At 38.5% G+C, this 26362-nt stretch overlaps 1 protein-coding gene across 1 annotated transcript in view; it reads right to left on the bottom strand.

The window, feature by feature from the left end:
- Window positions 1-5459: 5459 nt before the first annotated feature.
- The window catches only part of CUL5 (cullin 5), a 32993-nt gene continuing 12090 nt past the window's right edge, over window positions 5460-26362 (bottom strand). Inside the window, exons 5-19 of the mRNA XM_010170788.2 lie at window positions 24358-24499; window positions 23157-23302; window positions 23000-23080; window positions 21740-21833; window positions 18227-18357; window positions 17209-17316; window positions 15485-15549; window positions 11912-12044; window positions 11246-11377; window positions 10483-10606; window positions 9557-9732; window positions 9286-9447; window positions 8469-8587; window positions 7041-7164; window positions 5460-6273 (exon numbers count right to left, since the gene is read on the bottom strand). Of these exons, the coding sequence (XP_010169090.2) occupies window positions 6079-6273; window positions 7041-7164; window positions 8469-8587; window positions 9286-9447; window positions 9557-9732; window positions 10483-10606; window positions 11246-11377; window positions 11912-12044; window positions 15485-15549; window positions 17209-17316; window positions 18227-18357; window positions 21740-21833; window positions 23000-23080; window positions 23157-23302; window positions 24358-24499 (1932 nt within the window). The 3' untranslated portion in view covers window positions 5460-6078. The remainder of the gene's footprint in view (window positions 6274-7040; window positions 7165-8468; window positions 8588-9285; window positions 9448-9556; window positions 9733-10482; window positions 10607-11245; window positions 11378-11911; window positions 12045-15484; window positions 15550-17208; window positions 17317-18226; window positions 18358-21739; window positions 21834-22999; window positions 23081-23156; window positions 23303-24357; window positions 24500-26362) is intronic.

The raw sequence follows: 26362 nt of genomic DNA, 5'->3' as shown, positions 1-26362 counted from the left end.
AAATCATCTAATGCACTATTAAAAAAAATAAAACCCCACACAGAAAGAACACCTTTAAGGGTCAAACCAAACATCCATGGCAGCCAGCATTCCCCCATGCACACGTGGGTGCCCTGGGACACACTGTGGCACAGTCCCTCTCCCCCCAGTTTGGGCTGCACTTTCCCCCTCACCTCATTTCCACCCTCCCCGTCCTGACCCCATGCCAGCAGCAGGATGCCCTCACCAGCTGCCTGCTAGCCCTGGCCAAATGGCCACTCACGCCACTGGCAGGAGGAAGCTGGAGGAGGAGGAGGGAGAAAACCCTTTTGTTGCCTGTGGGATCTGCATTCCTTCCCAGCAGGCAGTGGCCAGGGGCGGCTTGGACACCTTCAGGAGATGGTGGGCACTGACAAGGGTGCACTGCAGGCACTCCCCTGTGTTTTACATTTTTGGTCCAGTGATCATTGCACATCTTCTCCCTCCCCTCCTGCATTTGTTGCTTCCTCTAGTCAATTGGCTGCATTTCAATTATTTTATTATTTTTTAAAAAAATTCCCCTTTCCTCTTTAGCCCTTTTCCTCAGGAAAATTTATTTTTTTCAAGATAATTCCTATTTAAGACAATTGAAGAAGAGAGTTCAATAGGGACTGTAGCCAGAAGCTTTTGGCTAGGTTCCACACCAAATGCTGCAAAGGAAACCATGGAGCAGGGGAAGCTACGGCTTCAGCTGGGAGAGGAGCATTCAAACACGGGTGCGACTGAGCTTCGCAAAAGCAGAAAGTTGGAGAGTTAAGACAGAACTATTTTCGCAGAATCCTGTAACATCAGCACTAGGGCTACTTGACAAAACCAGCTGAAGATTGGTTTAAAACACTAAAAAAGGTCTTGTTCCAGATGAAGTTGAGGCTGCAGATCACAGACGTCAGCAGGTTCAGAAAGGGTTAGACAAATTCAGGGGTAACAAGTCCATAAATAGATAATAAAGGCCAAGACCCTCTAACATCACTAAACCGTGCAGGTGGATGTTGGGGAAGTCTATAGAGTGCCCTGGCTCTTCTGCTCAGCCTCAAGCAGTGGCTGTAGGGTGTGCTACCTGGAGAAAGATGTTTACATGTAAAGCAAAGAAAGAAGTAAAGCCAAGTTCTTAGTTTTATCATTAGAATGAAGCAGGTGTAGAGCTTTTCATATCAGGTCAATGACTCTACCTAAACTGATCTATTTAAACTGGTAGGAGTGGAATCAGCTAAGCAACCCCTGTGATAACTGGCTTCTAGAGAACAACTCCACTTGGAAAACTGTTACTGTGAAAGACTACACTTTGCCCTAACACAGGGAAAAAAATGGCAGTGTGCTATCAAAGTTCTGTCTGCAAGAGCTGCCAGTCTGAAAAATGCCATGTGCACTGAGCAGTCACTCGAAAACAGTTATGTGTTCCACACAAATAGTCCTAATCTTTGCATAGAATCATTTGGTTGGAAAAGACCTTTGAGATCATCGAGTCCAACCATACCTGTCCACTACTAAACTTCATCTCTGAGCACCCCATCTACCCCTCTTTTAAACACCTCCAGGGATGGTGACTCAGCCATCTCCCTAGGCAGCCTGTTCCAGTGCCTGAGAACCCTTTCAGTGAAGAAGTATTTCCTGACATCCAATCTGTACCTCCCCTGGTGTAAATTAAGGACATTTCCTCTTGTTCTATCACCACTTACCTGGGAGAAAAGACATGTACCCGCCTCGCTACAACCTCCTTTCAGGTAGTTGTAGACAGCAATAAGGTCTCTCCTCAGCCTCCTTTTCTCCAGACTAAACAATCCCAGTTCCCTCAGCCGCTCCTCCTAAGACTTGTGCTCCAGACCCTTCACCAGCTCTGCTGCCCTTCTCTGGACATGCTCCAGTGCCTCATGTCCTTCTTGTTGTGAGGGGCCCAAAACTGGACACAGCACTCAAGATGCCATCCCACCAATGCAAAGTACAGGGGAAGGATGACCTCCCTGGTCCTGCTGGCCATGATATACCAGAAAGCACAAAACACTGATGTCAACTGCTGCACTTAAAGCAAAAAGAGCTGAAATGTAAGAAGAGATTCACATTAAGAGGCAAGGACAATCTGAGAAGAAAAGTCGTTACAGTAAAAAGCCCTCGGTCAGGCCATCAGCTGTTCCCACATCACTGTTTGATACTGCAGGATCAGGTACCTCCTGAAGGTCCCAACAATCTGGTGACACCACCAGTAATTTTCAGTAACACTCATCAGAATTAATTTCAGAGACAAACCAACCGAAACATTCAGCAACCCAAGTACCTCTCAGTAAGTTACACAGCGACACAACCCTGGCACCCCCAGCCACTTCTGCCATGGCAGGCTTTGACAAATTTAAGTTGAAAGACCACAGTTAATCTTTAAATAGATTTGGAAGACCAAATAGCTCCATGTAAAACTTCAAGTGCTTGAAAAATCATAACAAGAAAGGAACTGGAAGTCTTTACTGTTTTTTTTTTTTTTTTTCAGTAGTCTGATCGTAATAGATTTTGGGACATGGAATTGGGCAAATTTCATGCAGTAGCAATTTTCAGGGGCAGCACCCGAATTAAACTTAAAAATTTTGCAGGGGAAGACACCAAAATACCTTGCTAAATGAGAAGTCTTTTATATTACATTTTTATTTTGCAAGAAAATAAATTATACAACTTAAAAAATAAAATTCAAAAATTAAGCAGTACATCAAAATAGTTCAGCTGGACTGCCATACAGAAACTACCACCATTCAAATTGTACAGCATTATTACCTTGGTAGTGGCACACATTCAAAATTGTAAATACCATACGTAGATAGATATTACAACTCAGGAACTCAAGTTTGCTCAACACTCCAGACTACATATAGTGTATATGACAGGAAAGCTTTCATGTATTTTTTATTTCACAAATATGACCTCAAAGAATTACAAAGATAGCATCCCAGTCATTTGGATGAAAATAGAAAACAGTTTAAGATAGCAAATCTTTCTGTAAAACTATCAAATCTTTTTGCCAATTGTATTTTTAAAATTTGCACTTTACAGGACAATGGCATCCCAATGCAAATAAATGCAACATGTGAACATTCAGAACATTTATATTAAATTTAAAAAGGTGAAAACGAGAAAGTCACATTGTCTTTTGGAAATGGAATTGCATTACAGCCATAACAAATGAAAGATAGATGAGTAAAAATAGAAGCTAGGGACACCAACTGTGGAAAGAGGAAAATGGAAGACTTGAGAATTGAAACCAAGATCCTCATCAAGTTGTTGGGACAAAGATTTAACAGTATTTCTTAATTAAACCCACTAAGAGTGATTTCATTTCCCCCCCCTCTTCTACACCAGATACCATTCCATAGCAATTCACCGTGGCAGTGTGTGTGGCAACATGTTTTTCAGATGCAGCACCTCTTTAAGCTAGGTCTTTGGACACATATATTCATAGCTAAAAACTGCAGCCGTGAAAGTGCGTTGTTGCCATATTGCAAGTGAAGGATAGTTCATTTTCATTTAGATCTGAACTCTACCCTCCCCAAAAGAACAGTTTACCCCAGGTATCTCCCTGTGCCCCAGGTGATACTAGTTTTAAGTGCATACTGGTGAAAGTGACCTGATGAAGGACGCTAAATGTGATTCTGCATCTTTAACAAATTTGCTGGTGTGAGTCTCGTTTAATAAAAAACCCGACATCCATTTCTGGTATATATTTAAAGAAAAATGACCATGTCATAGGCACATTACCAATTATATTTCTGCATTCTCGGTATTGAGAAATACATAGATAACATTTAGGCTGTATTATTTTATATTTGTGGGTTGAGGGAACATGTAGCTCCTCAGCTTTTAGCAACCTGTTGCTTTCTGCATACACTCCAGCTTCCTAAACAGTTGTCTCTGAGATGCAGTTCCTCAAATGTCTCTCTCAAATCTAAACCAATGGCTTCAAAATCAGCATTACCCCTTTGCAGCTCTTTCTGCGTGACAACTTCACATCTGTTCTTCTCTGGTTAAGGGCTGGAAATGTTTATGTTGAAAAGAGCGTGCTCAGACTGTCAAGTTTTCCTCCAATTGTCCCAAGTGAGCATTTATTACTTTCAGGTTACAAAGACTGAAAGTCTTGCAGTGCAAAGCTTTTTATTAGAATTTTGTTTTCTAATGTTCAAATAGTTTTACTGGTTAACTACACAGAGCACCACTTGCTTTTGATTCTGAATTGGAACACCACAGGGACAACATAAAAGATGCAGTATTTTTAAACAACATCTGCTTTTGAGTATCAACAAAAGCATGTAACATAAGCTGTGGGATTTCAATCGATGGTAGTTTGCCAGGTCTCTATTTCTCTCCATCTCTTGTTCATGAAACCCTCACTAACGCAAATTTCTTACTCAAAGAGATGTCCAAGTACACACTGTTCTCAGGCAATCACACTGGCATTTACATTAGTAACAGAGCATGCAGCCTGTCTAAGGGCGCAAACAGCCATCCTTGCAGAGTTTGCCTTTAAAGCACTCTTACTTTATACTTTACTATAACCATGTGAAAGCAAAACTCCTCTTACTTACTGGAAGGTTTTCCCTTTTGACTAAAGTTAATTGTATCCTCTTCCCCGTTTCAATCATCAAAGATGAGACCTTTAGATATCATACTTGAACTAGTTAATTAAAAAGAAAATAAATTGCACACTTGCGATTTATAGAAGAATATTCACACAGAACTGAGTAAAGCGCAACTTACCTTTTGTCCCAAGACAGGCACTCTGCTCCAGTGACTCATGTTATCAGTCCAGTACATGCTGGGATATTTCAGAGTAGCAGAGAGGCAAGCAGTGCCAAACGACTACTTAAGATGATTGAAAATAGAAGAGGTAACATTAAACAGTTGAAATTCCTGATGCATATTTGGCACTGTCTCTGCATACACTAAACAAGGTATTTTCCTTAGTTTTTTATACCATTTTTGTTAGAATTGTATTTCCTGCCCTGTCAGTTTCCAAATAAAAAGCAGAGGGTTTGTTTTTCATATCAAGATGCTGACTTCTAAGCAACAAACCAGTCCAATTGGATTAACCTTGCATGTACATATAAAGTTACCAATGAGGAATTAGTACAGGGATCTTCAAGCGTTATTTTCCTTCTGGGGGAGTTGTGCACCAATTACTCTTTAATGCATTCAGATATATGTAGTCACACTTAGATATCCGGAATAAAAATATTAAATGTACAAGGAAATACACTTAATATTTCTGTTCAGTATAACAGATCCACCCATGAAAACTGCTTTTAGAGTGAAGTATCATTCAAGAAAGCTTTACCTTCTCAAAAAGGATTGTAGCAAGTCATCTGTCCAAATCAGGTAACAAATAATGTATATCCACTTGTTTACAGCAAACAATTTAAAAACAATGATCTCTTGCTTAAGGAAAAATATCACCCATGACTTGGAATTAATTTTATGTCACTTATGTGTCAATTAAAATCCAGTTACTAGATTGAAGCACTGCTCTAGCCAACAGGTTTTAACTGTAACAAATACGTATCAGTTGTGATGCATGTGTTTGTGTCTCTCAAATGTTATTACATAAAAAGGATCAAAGGTGGACAGTACGTTACTCTGTTGATCCAAAACACAAAAGTGAAAGTGCTACTTCTAGTCCTAATTGCATTAAAAAAAAAAAAAAAACCCAAACCCAAACCAAAACTAATAGCAGTTCCTCAGTGCATGAATATTTGAGTATCTTTTTCCTTGTGCAAGTACTGGTCATCTAAAAACCCAAACCTGTATTCTTCCTGGTGGGTGTAAATCAAATCTACTTTAAAAAGTTCACAATGGGCTCTTCATGAATGCAAGTTTCCCACAAAACAGCATGCTGTTAAAAGTGTGCAACATGAAGGGAATGCCATCATGCTAGCTGAATGAGATTGGCAAAATATAGTCCTCTGTAAGGTAAGGCAGGGATTTTAATATGTAACGAAAGTCAAAACAAGTCCTTCTGCAGCACAAACTGTTGCAGCTGTCTGTCCAAGCACCCTTCCACTTATGTTCTCAGCATCCTGCAGAGTCCTCCAATTATGCCATATATATGAAGGTGTTGATATCCGACTCATCTCTTCTGATATATTTGTGCTCTATAAGCCATTCAATTTGCTCTTTTATCATTTTCTTTTGTGGCAAGAACATGTTTTTCAATATTTCTACCAGTTCAGTCTGAAGCTGGGCATTAGTAATTTTCTTCCTCATTTTCATTATTTGGATGATAGCCTCCTGGTGGGGAACAAAGGAAAAAAAATAAATTTTAAATGCCTGGATGAAGCGACAAAGTGAACACAGCATTAATGAGGGGCTCCTGGTAAGGCAAGACAGCAAGGAAATCTGTGTTTTTCCTTAAAAATCAGATATATGCTACAGTTCTTAGCCTAAGTAGATACTCAAATGCTTTTATAAAGAAACCGATTAAGGAAAAGAACGAAGCACTGGGAAAATGCAAGAGATGTAGAAGTCCAGTCAAAGGAGAATCTGCAGTCAAATCTTATACCTAGAGTGTGAATTACTCACTAAAACCTAATGTTCATTCGCTGTCTGAGCAGAAGTTGCCATTTCCAGGGTGACTTGTGATATACCTTGTGAATAACCCGATGAAATGCGAGCTTAATGTCAAACTGGAACTCCTAAGGAGTTCTCATTTCATAAATACCACCAGGCATTAATCCTTCTGCTGGAAGTATGGCCAAGATGTTCAGCCAGGTGGTACAATTCACAACGTGCATGGCCTGGAATCTAATCTGACTGACAGGAGAGACCTGCAATTTGAAGGTCAGATGGGATTTTTGAAACTCCATTGTGGGTCATGATCTCTGATGCCCCCAAAAATTCAGGTTTCTTAGAACTGTCAAGTCAAAAGATTTGACATGAGTACCTTCACTTCAAAAGTGTTATTTCACATATCAACAACCAAACCCGGACAGCACACAGTAGTGATAATACAAGGAAAGAAACAGGGTCATTTAAAATTCCTCTGGCAGTTTACTTGCCTGGGTTCGTAATATTCTTAGCTGGACTATTCCTTCATTTTCCTCTTCCCGCATCCTCTCTGTAGTAAGTTGCAACCGACCAATCAAATTTATCTTGCCCCTTTTCTGAACTTTAGCATTTTTTCTGAAAAAGTTGTATTGTATGAAAATAAGCAAAAAAGTTCATTTTTAATTAAGGAATTCCTGTTAAACTTAAATTACAGCAGCAAGGAGTACCATCACATATCAGATATTTATAGGCTATTAGCACTGCAGCAGTGAGACAGCTGGCTGACAAATCAAATCTCAATGCCAATGTCTCTGCACAATAAAACCCGAATAGACTAGCATCACAAAAAAAATCCATCAGCTGAAACTCACAGTGTCCCAAGTTGAAAAGTTACCAGTACTATTTTAAAGAATAAAATTTCAGAGAAATAGATTCCATTTTAATTATATAAAACTAGGCTTCTTTAGAGGAAGTTTTTACAACCAAGTTCAGGAAATTGGACTATTCCATCCAGCAAAACAACTGTCTGTCTAGCAGAAAAAAAGGACAAATAACAGCTACTGTAACAAAGAAAGCTGATGGCATTCTTCAGTGGTCACCCACAAACCTTCTGTACAGCCTTGTTTCTTCTGTCATGCTCTCCCATCACTTCCCAAAGCTCATGATCCTGATGACAGGAAAAACATCATGGCCCTGGGCAAGAAACTAAGCCCCAGGAAAGGAGACTTGTCACCTCTCTCTCTTTCTCTCCACAGATCCAGATGTCCAGCTGCTATGGAGAATGAGGCCCAGAATCTGAGGTTACTAGCAAGGAGCCAGTTCTAATCAGTCATTGATAATAAAGAGAGGTAAAAACCAAAGTAAAACATGATGAATGTAGCGTAGACCATTTGGATATTCTCTCTTTATACTATCTTATGCTCTGAAGGATTTCAAAGCACCAGTAAGAGAGCACTGCAATTCTCACTGAAATAAAGACACCTCTCCAGTGAAAGCCACACCAAAAATCCCGGCTTTCGGCAGCGTAACATCTTATTGAGCAGCTTCACTTCCTTTTTTAACTGAGCACTCTGCTTTTGTGTGTGTGTAATAATCAACACGGCACTAGTGCTCTGCTTACATGCTCTTCCTCCCATACAAAATTTCATGGGCTCATTCATAATAGGAAGACAGCAAAGCCTCCAATTTTGCATCTCACCCCTAGGTGTATAAGAAAGTTAATTTCACAGAAATCATAGTCATAGAAACGTTTGTCTGAAGGGGCTCCTGGAGGTCATTTAGTCCAACCTGAAGCAAGACTATCACCAAAACTAAGTGAGGCAGCAAAGCACGTGTCTAGCTGAATCTTGAAAACTTTCAAGGACGAAGGTTAACTTAATGTGAATTCTTTTAATTATAAAATAGTACATTGTTATTTTACTTTTCAAACATCATCTTACATTAAACTGAACTCCTGGTTCACCGAGAAGAGGGTTCCTTCTGTAAAGTCTTTGGGTGAATTGACTTGAGGTTCATACAATAAAACCTGACGTTTCAGCTTTGGAAATGCTACAAGAGACTACAGAGAAAAGGGGAAGGGAAAGAATGAAAATAAAACACCAAACTTTCTAAATGGAAACAATTACTTTTTAAGAACATATCTCACTGCTGTACAGACCGTAGCGAGGGAACCATGTAGCCTTGTTAGGAGCTACGAGAGGGCAACACAAAGATACTAGTAAAACCAGAGAGAGGACACAGTTTACCAAATCTCCTTCTGAAATGGGTTAGTGAAAATAAAAACATACAAAGAAGTAAAATATATGAACCCACAGCTACAGGAGTGGTGTGAAGTCTGATTTACATGATTTCTCTCTTTAAACTTGAGCTAAATAATAAAATTCTGATAGAGCAAACACTGAAGTTATTTTTAAGCAACATGTATTTATCAAGTGCCACCAATTTCCGAGAATTAGACCAGTCCTGCTCCACAAACTATTATCGTTACTGTGTGCTTTAGGCAGCATATGGTCAAAAAGATCTTGCTGTTTCCAGAAGCTTAAGTTATGAAATACTGGGTAGAGAGAATGTGTTAATATAAGGCTGTGTTGCTCAACAGTAGTGCAAGAAGCCAGCACTACAACTGATTAATTATAGCAAGAAAGATGTTCACATTTCAGTTTCAAAGTGTTATCTGACAGCAACTGAAAAATGCTAATCCAATATTTCAGAGTACAAAAATCAAGAAGAAATCTGTTTCAAGAGAAAGGGAAATACCCATAAAGTCCTCCTAAGTTCTGCATCAGGGAGTTCAGTTGCCAGTTTCAGATTTTCAAAGCTGATCTTCTCTCTGGGTCTTTGGTTCCATGCAAAAAGCACAGCTAGCTGAAATGTTGTTACCTCCAAGTCATACTGGCCAACCTCGTTCTTAAAAGTTATCTGTGAAGAGAATGCGATTTTACTTACGAGCCTTTCTGGATCACAAACTTTCTTACTATTATAAATACACAGAAAGTACAGTCATTACTATACACAACTATACACTTACAATTCCATTGGACATGAGGTGGTGCCAGTGCAGTTTTCTACCACTGTGATTCTTTTTATAAAATTCTTCAACTTCTGGGATGAGATCTTCTAATTCCGTGGGCAGCGAGACAAACACTTTTTCAGAACTTCGCGACCAGGCACCAGCATTTAAAATTTTAATATTCACAGAATCAGCTGTAAGACAATATTGTATTACATGAATCTCCAGGTATAACAGACAGATAAACAAAATGCATTTTTTTTCTACTCTAAATACAATTATGGAGGACTGAATTTTCAGAAAGTAGCAGGGTGTCTACCTACTTTAACATTAAGGTGCTCTATGCTCTACTGGCTTCCTGCCAGCAACACTGATTGAAATCTCTGGTTTTCTGGATTGCCTCTGCAGAGCTCCTTAAGCCCTGCTGCAGCTTTATCGCTGATGCTTGTAAGCACTACTCAAGGGTTTTCAGCAGTAGCAGGTCCAGAACTGGATGTTCCTCAGCCTCTCTCATTAGTGAAATTTAATCTCAGAAATGTGATCAGAGCTCATCACAGCGTGCATCCAGCTCTCCTGCTGGCAGGTAAAGGAGGAGCACAGCATGAAGCACTCATGAAGAATGATGAGGACATAAAAGAAGGGGATAGTTCAGGCATTCATCTAGTTGATACTGATTCAAGCCCCTGCTTGGAATTTAACTGCAAGAGTAGCGAGCCCGTACGTATAAGACTGCTCATAATGAAAACCCACAATTACTTACAGAATGATACAGCTTCAGTGTCAACTGTAAGAGAAAGACAGTCTACAGACACTTCCAGTCTAGGGATAACAATGCCCTGAAGGCTATGCTCAGTCTGCAGTTGATATAATTTGTAACTCAAGATTCAACAGAACTATTTTTCACTAAGAGAAAGGAAAAATAGCAAATCATTTGAAAACAGTACCTGGTAAAGCAAGTTTATTATTTTTGTGCATTTCTTTGAAGGCCTGGTTCAAGTCTTCAGACACTTTGATATCCTGGAACATTCTAGCCAGCTTGTTTACATAGTCTGCTGGCATTCCTACTTCCTGTATAACCAAACAGAACACTACATATGTAACTATGAACAAAAAGCTTTATTTTTAAAATAACAAACTCAAAAAAATTAAGAGCATGAAAGTACATAGGTATCACCACTTTACAATAACAGTTAATCTGTAATGCAACATAAAGGGTTTTTTGCATGGATCATAAGTAGTTACCCCTTCAAGGCATATGATTCTTTTAAAGAAATCCAAGTGCTGAAGAACATAGGCATGCATTAAGGAAACAATGAATGCTGAGATTCGAAGCAATGTTTAAGGCATGCAAATAATCTACACAAAATTTCACAATTAGAACACATCTTAAATTATTTACATACCTAAACAAGTACACTGCATTTTGCTCATTTGCATATGGAATATATGAAGCCTTCAGATAATCGTATGTGAAATATTTAAAAATCTATCAGTACCACCATGAGGATCAACATTTCTCTTAGAAAAGAGCTAAACTGTTTTACTTGCACAAAATAGTGCAATAAAGCAGAAGTACAGGATGTCTTTTCTGGTGTGAAATCTAAGATAGAACCCACCTAAGCAAGAAGGATATGTAAGTTCAAGAGTGCGAATTAATACCACGAGCAAGAGGCACAACCAACCAAAGACAGATGTCAGGCTACTTACTCTGAGCCATTCCACCATATTCTCCTCAATTTCACTATCAGCCGATATATCTAATATCAGGCGTCTTGTTAGGTGAGCTTTGTGATATCGCATGAAAACGTCTTTATTCTGTACATATTTAAGTACCAAAAGCTGTCAAAAAAGTAGATTTTAATACATTTATTTGCATTGTCAGTCAGACAAGTCTTTGAATGCCGATCTAATGCTAGTGCAGACTATTAAGTAGAGAAAGGCTACTTCACATTGCATTAAGAGCAACTGTGTTAACACCATCACAGGCATCAGCTATGAATCTTTCATAATATCACACCTCCAATTTCGTCATTTGTCAACCATCAAGAACTTTCTCTTAAATCAGAAAAGACATTAACATCAGTACGTAAATCTCCTGGATGATTTTCTAGAGTAACATTAGTTACTGTAATACATTACAGTCTGATATAGGCATTAATTTAGCATACTAATCCTGTGAACTGACACAGAGACATGAAACACTGCATGGTTTACAAGATGTAGAGACACTCAACTTGATGACATAATAAACTCTTTTGCCTATTACTACACCTTGCATAACTTTTTTTGAATATCAAACCCTCAACTTACATAGGGGAAAAAATCAAATTCATTCTTCAGAATAATCAAGAAGTAGAAAGCAAAAAAACATACCACTTCTTTAAGCTTTGCTTCAATTTCTTCAGAGGTTAGTTTTTTGCTTAGTGGTGTTTTTCTTAGCAACATGTCACAGTAATTAGCAAGAAGCTCAGGGCATTTGGATTCAGGCTGTGTTTTCAATCCAACACTAAATAAAAGAACAACAACATATCTTCAAACCATACAGAATCCAGCTATTCTGGAGTAGTCACACTGTTAACAAGCCAGACCACTCATTCCTGATTCCCTTGGCAAGGACGCTGGTAGTGAATTCATATCCTTGTTAAAATAATGAAAAACTAGGGATTACTCCCTTTTCTTCTTGAGAGAATAAATTCTACCAAACATTTTCAGACAGCTTCTACAGTTTGATCATTCCCACTGCTTTTAACTTTAGAACTAACAAGGAAGGATTACATTCAAACTACAGTTTGAAACAACTGAATATTGCATGGCAATAAGTATTCCAATAAAGAATTAACAAATGCTGCGGTGAAACATTTCACTCATCTTCAAGTGCTGAGAGAGTTGGTGGATGTTATCGCTAAGCCATTCTCCATTATCTTTGAAAGATCTTGGAGAACAGGTGAGGTGCCTGAGGACTGGAGAATAGTTGATGTCACTCCAGTCTTCAAAAAGGGCAAGAAGGAGGATCCAGGAAACTACAGGCCAGTCAGCCTCACCTCCATCCCTCGACAGCTGATGGAGCAGCTCATTCTGGATGTTGCCTCTAAACATCTGGAGGAAAGGAAGGTTGTCAGGAAGAGTCAACATGGATTGACTCAGTGATGTGATCAGTGGTGCAGAGTCTAGCTGGAAGACTGTAGCTAGTGGTGTCCCCTGGGGTCAGTACTGGGTCCAGTCTTGTTTAACATATTTATCAATGACCTGGATGAAGGGACTGAGTGTACCCTCAGCGAGTTTCCTGTTGATACAAAACTGAATGGTTGTCACTGGAAGGCTGTGCTGCCATTCAGCAAGAGCTGGACAGACTGGAGAGCTGGGTGGAGAGGAATCTGATGAAGTTCAACAAAGGCAAGTGTAGGGTCCTGCACTGAGGGAAGGATAACCCCAGGCACCAGTACAGGTTGGGGGTTGACCTGCTGGAAAGCAGCCCTGCAGAGAAGGACCTGGGAGTCCTGGTGGACAGCAAGTTAACCATGAGCCAGCAATGTGCCTTCGTGGCCAAGAATGCCAGTGGTATCCTGGGGTGCATTAAGAAGAGTGTGACCAGCAGGTCAAGGGAGGTTCTCCTCCCTCTCTACTGTGAGAGTACTCTACATCTGGAGTACTGTTTCCAGTTCTGGGCTCTCCAGTTCAAGAAAGAGCAAGAACTACTGGAGAGAGTCCAGCGGAGAGGTACAAAGACGATGAGGGTACTGAAGTATCTCTCTTATGAGAAAAGACTGAGAGACCTGGCTCTGTTTAGCCTGGAGAAGAGAAGGGGACCTTACCAATGCTTATAAATTCCTAAAGGGTGGGTGTCGAGAGGATGGGGCCAGACTCTTCAGTGGTGCCCAGCAACAGGGAATGGGACAACATGCACAAGCTGGAACACAGGAAGTTCCATCTGAAGATGAGGAAAAACTTCTTTACAGTGAGGGTGACAGAGCACTGGAACAGGCTGCCCAGGGAGGTTGTGGAGTCTCCTTCTCTGGAGACATTCAAAACCCGCCTGGATGCGATCCTGTGCAACCTGCTCTACATGCACCCAATTTGGTAGGGGGGTTGGACTAGATGATCACCAGAGGTCCCTTCCAATCCCTGCCATTCTGTGACTCTGTGATCTTCTCTGTATGCTCTAATGAAAGTCTCAAGAACAGCCTCCTGCACTGCATTTCACAGGCTGCAAAACCCAGCAAATCTATCACATAGTAACAGGATAAAATTATAACAGGTATAAACAGCAAACTAACAGCTTTGAGATTAAAGGCAGATTAAATTTGAACAAGATGCCACAGTAGACAGACTGCGGTTCTTCAAAGGTATGCAAGCACAAGGTCACGTTCTGAACCTGTGTCTAGACTAGTGAACGAAATAGTGCCAAGGACTAACTCCTAATTTTAGAATCAGGTGCACCAACCTGATTGCTAGTCTCAAGGGCTCAAAAGAAAGGCAGTGAGTAAGACAGCAGGTAACAAGGTGTTGGGATGCTCAGGGATCCAGTGTTCTTGCTCGCTCTCTCACTCTCTCATCAATTAGTGTAGACAGTACTAAAACTCTTCAGACAACTTGTCCTTTTTAATTAATGAAGCAGCTTGCAGTCTAGTGTCTTCTGCCCTCCTAAAGACCATCTGAAGTAAAAGCAGATCACTAGTCTCTTGGTTACTACAAGACAGAACCCATATTTAATCAACATGTTCCCAGGTATTTCTCAACAGGAGTCTTCAAGATCCTGACAACAATGAAAAATTACCAAATTCTATATTCTTAGGCTGAACTTAATGGCACAAGTTAAGCAGGATGAAGTTTCATTTTACTTAAACCAGGCTGCATTGGTAGACAACTTGAAAGAGTTTGGGAAGAAGACTGCTGAACAGAAGACCATCGCCATCATGGTGGTTTCTAAGAAATCACTAAGCAAGTGTAGCTTTAGCAGTGAAACACAGTTTGAATTAGGAATTCATCTGGATGCTCCCAGGGAAAAGAAAACATTAGTAGAGACCTAAAAAACTCCTCGACCTTGCCTAAATCTAGGGATCCAGTCTTTTGTGGAGGTGTTCCTCCAATAACATAAAAACCAACAAGGCTAATCCCTGTCTAGGTTTACCATTAGTCCAAAACCAAACACAGAATAAGAACCAGAATGCTGAACCCATCCATTTACATCCATCCACCCTTAACTAGAAGCAACTGGAAAGGGAAGCTGGCAGCCCAGCTACAAAAGCTTTGTTTCCTCAGTAAATCAGACTACAAACTATATATAAGCAATCCCAAACACCAAAATATATACAGATTCCTATTCAAGTGGCACATCACATGTTGAATGTTAAACATCAATTCACTGACTGCTATGTTCTCTTGGCTGAGTTAGCAGAGTGGCTACTGTAAGGACGGTTTTTCTTCTGGAGTCACACAGGTCTGCCTAATCTACTGGAAGTTGTTTAAACTAACCTGGTTAATCCTGCACTGAAACAAAAACCTAACACCCAGACAGGTCACACTAGCAGCTGCCACAAAGGTGGTAAGCAGCTTGTGGATGGTTACACCTTAATCAGCCACAGTTATTCCCAGAAAGATTACTGCCTCAGTTTCCCCCAGGACTTTGACTGAAGTTGCAGCAGTTATACAGCTCAGGTATTTGAAATTAATAACTCAGGAAGGTATTAATAAATTAACAAATTGACTCATTACTATAAAAGAACAGATCCCCAGTTACTATAAATAATATGAGTTTTAAGAGGCTGCGATTCACCAATCCACTGCCATGTGAAGAGTGTCTTACCAGAGGTTGGTAAGCAGTCTGAAATTCCATAGTGTAAAGAACACAAAGCACTTTAAACACAGTGTCTTTTTTAAGAGATATTTTAAAAGAGAAGCTCAATCTTCAACAATTTAAAATTGATTCACATGCTTTATATAGCTTACCCCTTTTGCTTCAATGGCAATTCAAGTTTAAATATTGTAGCATCATTCACAACTGCTTTGTATGCCTGAAAAATAATTAGATTATTAGTGCTTCACTCGGGTTCTCTCTTTAACATATGAATCACAAAGGTTTTATCTCTCAGATTACTGTAACATGAAATGAATCCATTTTTATTAGCCCATAGTTTGTGGATTTGATTTTCAATATGAGAGTTCAAATCCTATGACTCAATTTCCCATTAACTGATGTTTTGTGTTTTCCTCTTTTCCATTAACATATTCCTTTCCTCTAAGCCAGAACTTAGGAAGGGATTGCATGGAGCGAGTTCCATATCTGAAGTCATGAGACTACACCCAAATATGTAGTAAATTCTAAATATATTGCTCAATCAGACATTAAGGTACTCAACACAAAGATCACCTTCTGCTGTGCTCTACAACATTACAAAGCTGAAGAGAAATGCAACTTTATGCACAACTGCAACACAAATTAAAAGCTAATCAGTTGGTCATTAAGTTTAATCAATATTTTAGTTGGGTTGGGTTTGGGGGCAGGGGGCATGTTTTTTTGGTAGGCGCGGAAGGAGCTAAGTGATAGCCCCTGTGAGAAGCTTCAAGAAGCTCTCCTGGCTCCAAGGTGGACCTGCCTCCATCCCAGGCTGAGCCAATCAGCGATTGTGAAACACCTCTGTGAATCCACATTTATGAGGGGGGGGAATCAGTTTTGCAACAGATCAGGAACATCAACAACAACAAAGACCACAACAACAGGAGGAGAAGAGAGAGGAGGGGGGATGTGAGAGAGAACTACAGACACCCAGGTCAGCAAGGAAAGAGGGGGAGATGAGTGGAGATTCCCCTGCAGCCCATGGAGATCAACAGCAGATACCCAGTGCAGCAGATACCCAAGTGTAGCCCATGGAAGACCCCATGCTGGAGCAGAAGGATGTGCCTGAGGGCAGCTGCGACTATGTGGAGAGCTCACAACAGAGCAGAAGACCCCAGAGATGCTCACACCAGAATGGAGGGAGGAGGTCCACCAGAGCAGAGACCCGTTTCCAGCCCATGGAGGTCCCCAGGCTGGAGCTGGGGGCTGTGCCCAAAGAAGTCCATGACTCCGTGGGAAGCCCACTTTGGAACACTTTGTTCCTGAACTCTTTTAGTCTGCAGGGATCCCAGGCCAGAGTGGGGGAGAGGGAAAGGAGCCAGCTCCCTGAGGAGGAAAGAGCAGCAGACGAACTGACTGCAACCGCCATTCCTTGCCCCCTCTGTCATTGTCAGGGAGAAGGTAGAGAAATTGGGAGCAAAGTAATCTGAGCCTGGGAGGAAGGGAGGGGTGGGGGAAAGGTGTTTTAAGAAATGGTTATTATGTGTCACTATCCTACTTGATTGACTGGTAACACATTAAACTGAATTTTTCTTTCCCAAGTCAAGACTATTTTGCCCATGCCCATAACCGGTGAGTGAGCCCTCCCTGTCCTCATTTCAACCCACAAGCCCCTCTGTTGTGTTTTCTCTCCCCCATCATACCAGAGCAGCGGAAGGGGGTGAGTGACTGCATGGTCTGAGCTGCCAGCTGCTGCTTAAACCATCACATCACTTAACAGTAGAGTAAAAGCACCTTCTAGATTTAACAGTGAATGGGTACAAGGATTTCAGAGACGTCATAACAGGAATTACAACAATTCTTAAACTGAAAACAAATGATCAGCAGAAACACATACCTTATCTCTGGCAGTAAGAAATCTGGGATCATCTTGAAAAGCTTCTTTAACCAATTTACTAAATCGATTAAATAGTGTGAGCAATTGCTCTACATATTTCTCAGAATCCTGCAATTAAAGATGCAAAAATCAAATTAAAAATATGAGGCTCCATAGAATTCAGTGTGAACTCACACTCCCTAATCTGTAATAACGTAGCATCCTCAAGCCTGCATAATATGAAAGCACATTTTATCTTTACTCTGTGTACTGAAGAGCTCTACAGCATGTAAGACTCAACACAGACTTTCAGGACAGTATTTCCAATATACAAATATATATATATATACTGAGAAAAAAAATACATAACTTTCAAATATTGTATAATAACTTCTAAATTAAAAACAAAAAGTTTTCAAGGTCCAACAAAAGGCACATCCTAATTGCTGCAGATACTCAGGCCTCCTAATCCTAGAGAAAAAGATGATAAAAAGCTGAGAACAAACAGTGGGAATTTTTTATTTTCCATACTGAACAACTACTCTTAGATTGAAAGCAACTTTCAAATTTCATCAGGAAGTTAGAATTCTGAAGAAATTGATTATGTCTTTTTAATAAAGATGCTAAAACAATCCTACCATACAAGTGCCCCATTTACTTAATTTGCAATGTTTTCTTTACTGCAAAGTAGATTCACATTTTTGAGGCCAGGCTGGATGAGGCTTTGAGCGACCTGGTCTAGTGGAAGGTGTCCCTGCTCATGGCACGGAGGGGTTGGAACTGGATGATCTTTAAGGTCCCTTCCAACTTAAACCATTCTATGATTCTATGATTTAAAGCTACAACTGAAAACATATGGAATAAAAAAAATATTCTAAATACATTTAAAACTTTCAGTGGATCAAAATTTGATGTTTAAACATAAAAACTTCAAAAATTATTTCCATGTATATCCCACAATTTGAGAGTATTTAATTTCTGCAAAGTTTTTTTCATTGTTTTTTGTTAAAAAAAACAAAAACCAAAACCAAACACTTACAGTAGTAATAGTTTCAGCAGCTGCTACCATATCTGCAAGTCCAGCACTAACAATATGCTCTTCCAAGTCTTTTAGCATAGGCTCTATGCCATTTGGAACTTTATCCATCAGGGAAAACATTAAATGCAACTCTGAAAGATACAAACACTGATAAAGCCACCAGTCAAAGATCTGTATAAAAAAACAAATATGGTGCATTTCTGCTAGAGATATGCCAAGTGGAACACTGAACGTGTGAAAAACAGATAATCCAATTCATCCCTTAAAAGGAAAAATGTTTTAAATATTGTTTTAATTCTGGACCCACAAGAAGATTCTTCTGAAGGCAAAAGAAGAGATATTTATTGCAATGTAATACTCGCTTATGCATGTAATATTACAAGTTTGAATAAAAACCCCTAAAGTCAATGGCAATCTGGATTAAGTCCAGGTTCTCAGTATAACTGCCTTAAAATCTCTGGCCAAATGGTTCTCTCTCAGCTGGAAGCCGACAGGAGTTTATGCAGGAAATTGTATAGATTCAAGATACGTCTTTTTTTTTTAAAATTAAAGCCAAACAGACTTGTCTTTGTGTACCTTCCAATACCATCTACAATGTTTTGTTTTAACTAAAAGCATGCCAAATTCTAAAGTAACCAAAACTGACTAAGGTAAACACCATTTTTTCCTTTACCTTTTCCCAAAGAGTTTATTTAGTTTTTCTGAAAGCTACCAGTTCAAAAATTTTAAAAACTGATATGGTTTATTTGTCCACTTTTTGTGAAGATATTTCAACACTAGTTTTAAAAAAAAAAAAAAAAGCACTGAAACATCAAGGGTCATCTTGAAAAAGCTGCTCACAAAGGAACACATGGATTAAGGCCACCAGATTGTTTTAGAGAGACCACAGAGATCTGAACTAAACATAGCAAAAAAGACTCTGCTCAATGAAGTAGAACAAACTGATCATGGATTCTGATTCTTATTTTGACAGGATTCAAAATTCATAGATTTGCTTAGTTCCTCAATGGGAAAGTGGACATCTACTGTGAAATCTACTGTGAAAGTGGACAAAAGTCAGAGGCCTTGTCTTTGTTTTCTCCTCTGCAATATTTTTGTCAGTGATATCTACAAGATCCTGTCCCACTGAGAATGAAATACATGTTATCAACTTCTGTATCGCAATGACTGTTGCAGAACCAAATAGAAAAGCAATGCATAGAGAGGAAAAAAATCATTTTAGAACATAAGAATGCAAATTAAAGAATGGAAACTATTAACAACCCTCAACAAGAACTTGCATGCTACTAAAGACAACTCACAATGGGCTAAATGATGGGATTTCGGGAACCCCCCGCAAAAAAACTGAGCCAGAGGTATTAGTGCAATTTAGATGTACTGTAAGTAATGGCAGCACTGGTTTACATAGAGTAAGTCCAAAAAGCTCACTCAACTTTTACTGGATCTTTTAACCTGTACTTTAAAAAGGGTGAGAGAGAGGAAGAGATGGCAGAAAAAAGGAAACAAAAAGATATATTAAAGGCTTCTACGTCTGTTTCTGTAAACTAGTGATGGCATGAATAATTCAAGGAATAAATTCAGTGCTTTCTCCTGATAAATGGTGGCAAAGAAGAATTCAGGTGCATCCGTAAAACTGTAGGAACCCCAAAAAACCCAGATTCTTCAAAGACAGACTTCAAAGTAACAAAACCAAAAGAACATTTCACTGGAATTTGTCTCAGAATATGTTATGACACTGAAGAGTAAAGAAATCCATACTGTAGTTGTTGGGGCACTTAAACAAGTTCTATTTTCCTTCTGTATTCACAAAAGCCAAGTTTACTTTTTATTACTGTTTTGAAGTACTTCAAGAATAAAATGTAGGTCTCCCATTCCCAATACTACAAGCAAACAAAAATGCACTTAGCCAATTCTGAAAAGTGTTTGCAAGTTATGACATCTCTGATAGTTTTTGGTTGGAAAATATTATGCCTTCCTTCCTTTGCACAGCATGCAAATACTAAGTACTTAACAGAGTATTTCACAGTAGCATCCAGCTCACAGCCAAAAAACTCAGCCCTTTTTTTGTCAGACACTGTTTAATAAAGAAAACAAAATTAAATTATTTGGGGCAAATATGAGAAAGACACATGGGTAAGTGAAATACAGCAGAAGATACTATCAGATGTATATATTACTATGTATAGCTCCAGTCTTTAAATAAATTTTTAATCATCTGCACCTGCATCCTTCATTAAAGCATTTTAAACAGTACAGGTAGGTCAGGGGAAAAAAAAAGATTTAAGATTTGAAAGAGATGCTCAAGTTCTTATATACTAGACAGAAGTATTTTGCAACAAAGCAGTAACATGGGGCAGACATAGCCACAAGGAAAGAGAGGACTGTGTGAATACTTCAACAAACTTCTGAAGAAAGATGCTTTAGATGCTACAGATGAACCCTTCTGAAGCTCTACATTTAAATTGGCCTCCTGTATTCTCCCAAAGGCTGTAACATATACTCTTAAGAAGTTTGGTGGCTTTCTAGATTTAGCTCTGGACTACTGCCAGAAATCGTGCTGCTGGATGAACAGATCTGTATGACATAGTTTTGCGGTCAAATATTTTCTGAAATGCTGGCTTTAGAAGTGAGTATTTTCTACACTGTTCTAAGTCATTAAATAGTTTTTATATTTACATAGAAATGAATATTTTAAATAGACATAAGTAAATATTCCCTGGCTGCAGGATACTGAGACTTAAAAAAAAATAAATAAAAAAAAAAAAATCTGTGATTTCAGCTTTTATTTTTTTCAATTTCCCTACCTGAATTATGACATTTTAATGACTTACCTAGTTTGGTTTATCATACAGGACCAACATGAGACTTTTGTTTTGTGGCAGCAGAGTTAAAAAAAACTTTTCAAAACTTTTAAAAATGCACGCAGAACTAACTTTCAATACTCACAGGGACACACTGGCTACAAAACCAGATGGAAAACTTAAAGAGATTTTGTTCATTGACCTATTGGTCCTGCACCAATAATCAGAATAAGAAAAATTTAGCCCTGCTTTTCAGAAAAACAGCTTTGCAAAGAGATGCTTCACTTTTTTTCCCAAGGGGAAGGGATTAGTGGGGGTGAAATGAAGAGGGAGTGTTTGTATCTGAACTATTCAAATAGAAAATAAAGACACATACAGCATTTACCAGAGTTGGTCAACACGAGGAAAGTAAGTTGTAAGAAAAGTAAAGAAAACAGAGCACAAAATATTCTTTTTTTTCAAGTAACATGAGACCTATCCAGTCATTCAAATTAGGGTATTGTACATACACATTTCAGAAGTTATATATAAAAAAATACTAACCAATGACGGTCATTTTTTGTGAATAAAACTGCCCACATAGAGTAATATTTTATCTACAAAACACTGCCACCATCTATTAAAAACAGTAACTTGATATATCTACAAACAAATCTATTTTTATGCAGCTGATGCTGAGTTCATCCTGCACTGTTCTTAAGGCTTCACTTACTTTCTGTTTCATTTCGTTTGATCATGCCTTGGCATTCAGCTAAAATAGTCTCTTTAAAAGATGTCACCAGGGCATTGACGCAGCACTCCATTAGCTGAAACACATTAAACACAGAATTAGCTCATTTAGCCATCTGAATTCCAAAGCCTGATCTCTCACGTTTGCCACGACACAAAATCTAGCCTGTTCTCAACAACTGTGCTCTGTCATTCACTGATTTATAGAAGTATGTGTAGTGTGAATAAAATCTATACAGGAAACCATATTTCTTCAAAATGTGTAGGCTAGTAAATGCAGTAAACTCTCTTCCAAACCAGTAATGAGCTTAATATTTCTGTTGCCTCTTTTCTCTCAAGGGAGCCATCACTTTTGGAACACCAACTACCCTACTTAGTTTCCAAGTATACATGCAAGAGCTAAGAATAGTTCTCATTCCAGCATACCCTATTTGGACCAGGCTGGTTGGCTTGAACAAGACACTATGGCCAGATCTAGAACAGAAACTGCTGGTACGTGTCAGGACCATCTCTCTTTTGTCAGCCTCTTTATACAGGTTATTGTTTATAGCTCTGCGAAATGAATGATTTACAACTTAACAAAAGACATAAAATGCATTTTGATCCACTGCAGAAAATTCAGATTTAAAGGGTATTTATTTAAAATAACCTGTTTCCTGAACTATAATTTCAACACAGTTATGAACTATTCATTGCAGTTAAATCTTTCTCCAGAATCTTAACTGTGTAAAATATTGCTCAAGGATGGGAAGGGGAAGGAAAAACAGAAAAATCATCCTTTATATTAAAGGGCCATATTTCAGCCTAAGAGGAAATCTAGAACAGTTCTGATGAAATTTCTATTGCTCCTTTTGATTGCAAAGAACAATAACTCTTTCACATATTCTAAAGGAGCACTGAGAAATTCTTTACCTACTAGATTGGCCAACTTATTTTCAAAATCACTCTCATTCACTGTTAAGCATTGAGAAAAAAATCATACCTGACTCAAAATGAAAGCATAAAAATCAATTTAAGTAAAAACTTGCCCTTCAATCTGAACTTTTGATCTACATTTACTATTGCAACATCTGTAGAAATTGTAAATTGCCAGATTAGAAAGTAACACCAATTTTTGCAAGAAAAAATATAATGGACGATTAGAAAACATAAAATTAACAGTTCACACACAAAACCCAAATCTGCAATGTAATAATACTATACAAATATAAAATACATTGATTTTTTTAAACATTATACTTACTGCTTCTACGGAATTACATTCACGTCTTGTTTCTAAATATCGTAGTGCTCTTTTCTCTTCTTCTTTTAGTTTAGCATCTGCCTGTGCAAAAGTAGAACAGCAATCATTTTAAGTACTAACACTTCCAGAACAAGGCTACAACAGAATTTTTACTTACATATTTCATGTAATTCTGTACACCATTTTGTTGTAAATAAGAAGGAGCCTGTGTTCTATAAAATCTCTCTGTTGAATCCAAATATGCCTTTTCAAAGTTATCCCGGTATATCTGAAGTTTATCTTCAGGATTAGAACAAAGGTTAACTGCAAAGAGAAAGTCCAAAGTTACTCTTAAGCTTTGGAAACTTATGTGGCTAATAATAAGCAAATCTCTCACTAAAGTGAACCTTGTATTAAAAGGCTGCATTGAACAATTTGAAGTATCCTATAAACACACAGTTTCCTAAAGGTATTGCAAAGAATTGTCTAGTCTTTGCTCCAAAAACATTTAGATTGACTACAGGGAACTGGAAAGAACTGCATGCTTATCTCCAGCACTTCAGACATTCACACATGGTAACCAGAAATACACATACAATTGCAAAATTGGAAAGAAAAAAGAAAAAGAAAAAAGCTCAGCATAATGCCTAAGAAAGTGAAAACTTCTCCACCTGATTCAGCAAACAGTTTTTCTTAGACATTGTTCTTAAAATCCCAAGGCCTTCAATTTAGACTTTTTTTTTTTTTGCTTTAAGTTTGTTCTGTTTTACAAGAATGGAGGCAGTGAGCTTACTGCTACTCAGCAGTGGTTTGCACTGTTTGGAAAAAAGTTTCCACCTTCCTGTCAACTGTTACAGAGAAAGAAATAAATAAAGTCCTTAAATAGAATATGCTTTAAAAAAAAATATATATAATTGGACATTTATAAAGCCATCTGAGAGCCACAAGTTTAATTCAACAGGCTGCAGAACTTTGAAGAAGAGACAGGCAATGGTGAAACGACAGCAGTTTCAGATATACAGAGCTGCTTTGCAAACTAGGAGTCTTAGATGCAGCCTGCTCAGCATTCCTTCTTCAAACTGTCAGAAGAATCAGAAACAGTACGGAAAGAAGCACAGACATAAGGTTACATTTGCGACCCTAGAAGGTCAAATAGCAGCTTGCTCTTTTAAAACACTGATTTTGCAGTAACTGATAAATGGCTAAATCACTTAGAAGTTAAAGATTTTAAACATAATTTAAGTGGTCTCACATATCAACAACAACTAAAAATCAATAGAAAATACTGAGATAATTCCGACACTACCACCACAATTGTCAACTTTGTATGATGACAATTCATTTACTGAGGTGAGGAGATCAGTTTGTGCAAGACATACCATATGATTCTCGAACTCCAATAACGAGCTGAGAGTCGAAAGCTTCTCCTAGTCTTTCAGCATGAACTAGCTTCATTGCACTGTCCTGAAGTCTATTTTTTATATTTGAAAATATGGATTCATTCCACGTATCTAGCATGAGCTGTGTAGCAGGAAGAAAAAAAAAATCCTGTCAGAAAGGTACACGCAGACCTAAGTTTGTGCAAAAGAAATACAAGAGATAAAATCAAGCAATTCATAATGTAATTTTCAGGTTACAAACAGCAGTTCGACTACCTTAGAACTTGATCTTGCTCTGAACTTGTTATAGAAGTAATATTCAGCTTACACTCTAAGCTTACTTTATGTAATCGGATATCTGGGGGAAGCAGTATTTTTTCCAGATATTAATTCCATAATTCTGTATTATTTCTACAGTTCTCAGTAATCAGTCAAGTAACTTGTCCAGCAATGCAATGTGTCAGGAGCTGCAATATCAGGGGGTATTTTTGAGCCAAACATCCAAATATAGCTCACTATTTGGCAGGCTCACTCTTAAAAAAACCCCAAAATCTCAATTAGCACCACAGTTATGTAAAGAAAAAAAAAAAAAGAAGATGGTTTTGGATTTATCTAACGTGAAAGTTCAATATGCAAGTAATGCATAAATACTCTATAAAAAACTCCAAACCTCATCTAAGCACTGCCAAGTTGTAAAATCAGTTATGGAGGCTCCTAATAAAATCCTCATCACTCAAAGGGTCCCTTCACATTCCATTTTGTGTTTTTTTTTTTTTTTTTTTTTTTTTTTTTGTGATTACTACTGACATTGCTGCAAATGTATTTCAGTACACCTGGTCACCAGACCCAATGTGCTGCAGCTGAGCAACACAAAAAGCTCACTGGCAGGCCAGGCCATACTTAAGCCCACCTAAGCTCCACCAGCGGCTCAGTAGTAAATACTCAAAGCACGCTACATGTTTGTTACAAATCTTGATTTGCTTTAGAATTCAACTTACTGTTGGCATTTTTCTGCCCTTAGACACTGAATCTTTCTATGTGCCACTGAGTACCTAATGAAATTATGCCAAAGCTTGAAAGACAATTTTTATTTTTTCTATCCAGCTCATGAGTTTCATTGCTCTATAAGAAAGCTCAAATTTACAGCATCTTCAAACTTGACAGGAACTGCCATGAATGAAATTTAAGCATGCCAACTGTCAGTCTTCACTGGCAGTGGAAAGCAGATTGGAATAATAAAATTTACCAGTTCAAACTTTACCTTACGATTGTGAATAAGCTTTCTGAAAATGAGCTTAGGAAAATGTGACACAGTTGTATGGCAAAGTTAATTGTAAAGATCAGATGGTTTTTGTCCTCACCTTTACCCCTCCAGTTCTCTCCCTGATTCCCTGGGTTGGGGGAGAGGGGGGGTGGTGTTACTGCTGCGAGTGGCTGTGTCTTGTTTGGCTGCCAGCTAAGTTACACTATCACAGTCTTGTTCCATTCTTGCTTTGTAAGTTTTAGATTTTAACACAGCAAGCGCCTAATAAAAGTCAGATATCCTTCCAAGAGAGTTAAGTTTACTATCCTTTATTATTAACTTCTCCATGACTGCCTCTCAGTTTCAGCTAAATTTCCATTTCTGACACAGATGTCGTGCTGGAAGGGAATTACTGTTCAAAATACTGGAATATTCTTAGAAGCAAAGCTTTATTTGACTTTCATTTTTTAGTTCTCCCGCCTTCTGCATACAGCAGAGTTAAGAGTCTGAGTTTGCCAGATCTTGGAGAGCCTAATAAGATCACATGATTTCTCCAACAAACAATGAAAACAGAAAAGGTAACTTGAGGTGGTGATTCCTCTCTTTGCTGCTGTTCTCTCTTCCTTTTCTTCAAGAGGTAAAGAGGACTAGATGTCAAAATGGGAGGGTGAAGAAGAAAACCTTGCCCAAAGTAATGCATTCAAACTACTTCACTCTTACCATCCTGGAGATAGTGGGACAGTTAAAATGATCTTCAGTACC

Source organism: Antrostomus carolinensis, unplaced genomic scaffold (assembly GCF_000700745.2).
Source record: "Antrostomus carolinensis isolate BGI_N321 unplaced genomic scaffold, ASM70074v2 scaffold13746, whole genome shotgun sequence".
Taxonomy (NCBI): domain Eukaryota; kingdom Metazoa; phylum Chordata; class Aves; order Caprimulgiformes; family Caprimulgidae; genus Antrostomus; species Antrostomus carolinensis.
Note: the sequence above shows the minus strand (reverse complement) of the source record. Positions and strands in the feature narration are given on the sequence as shown.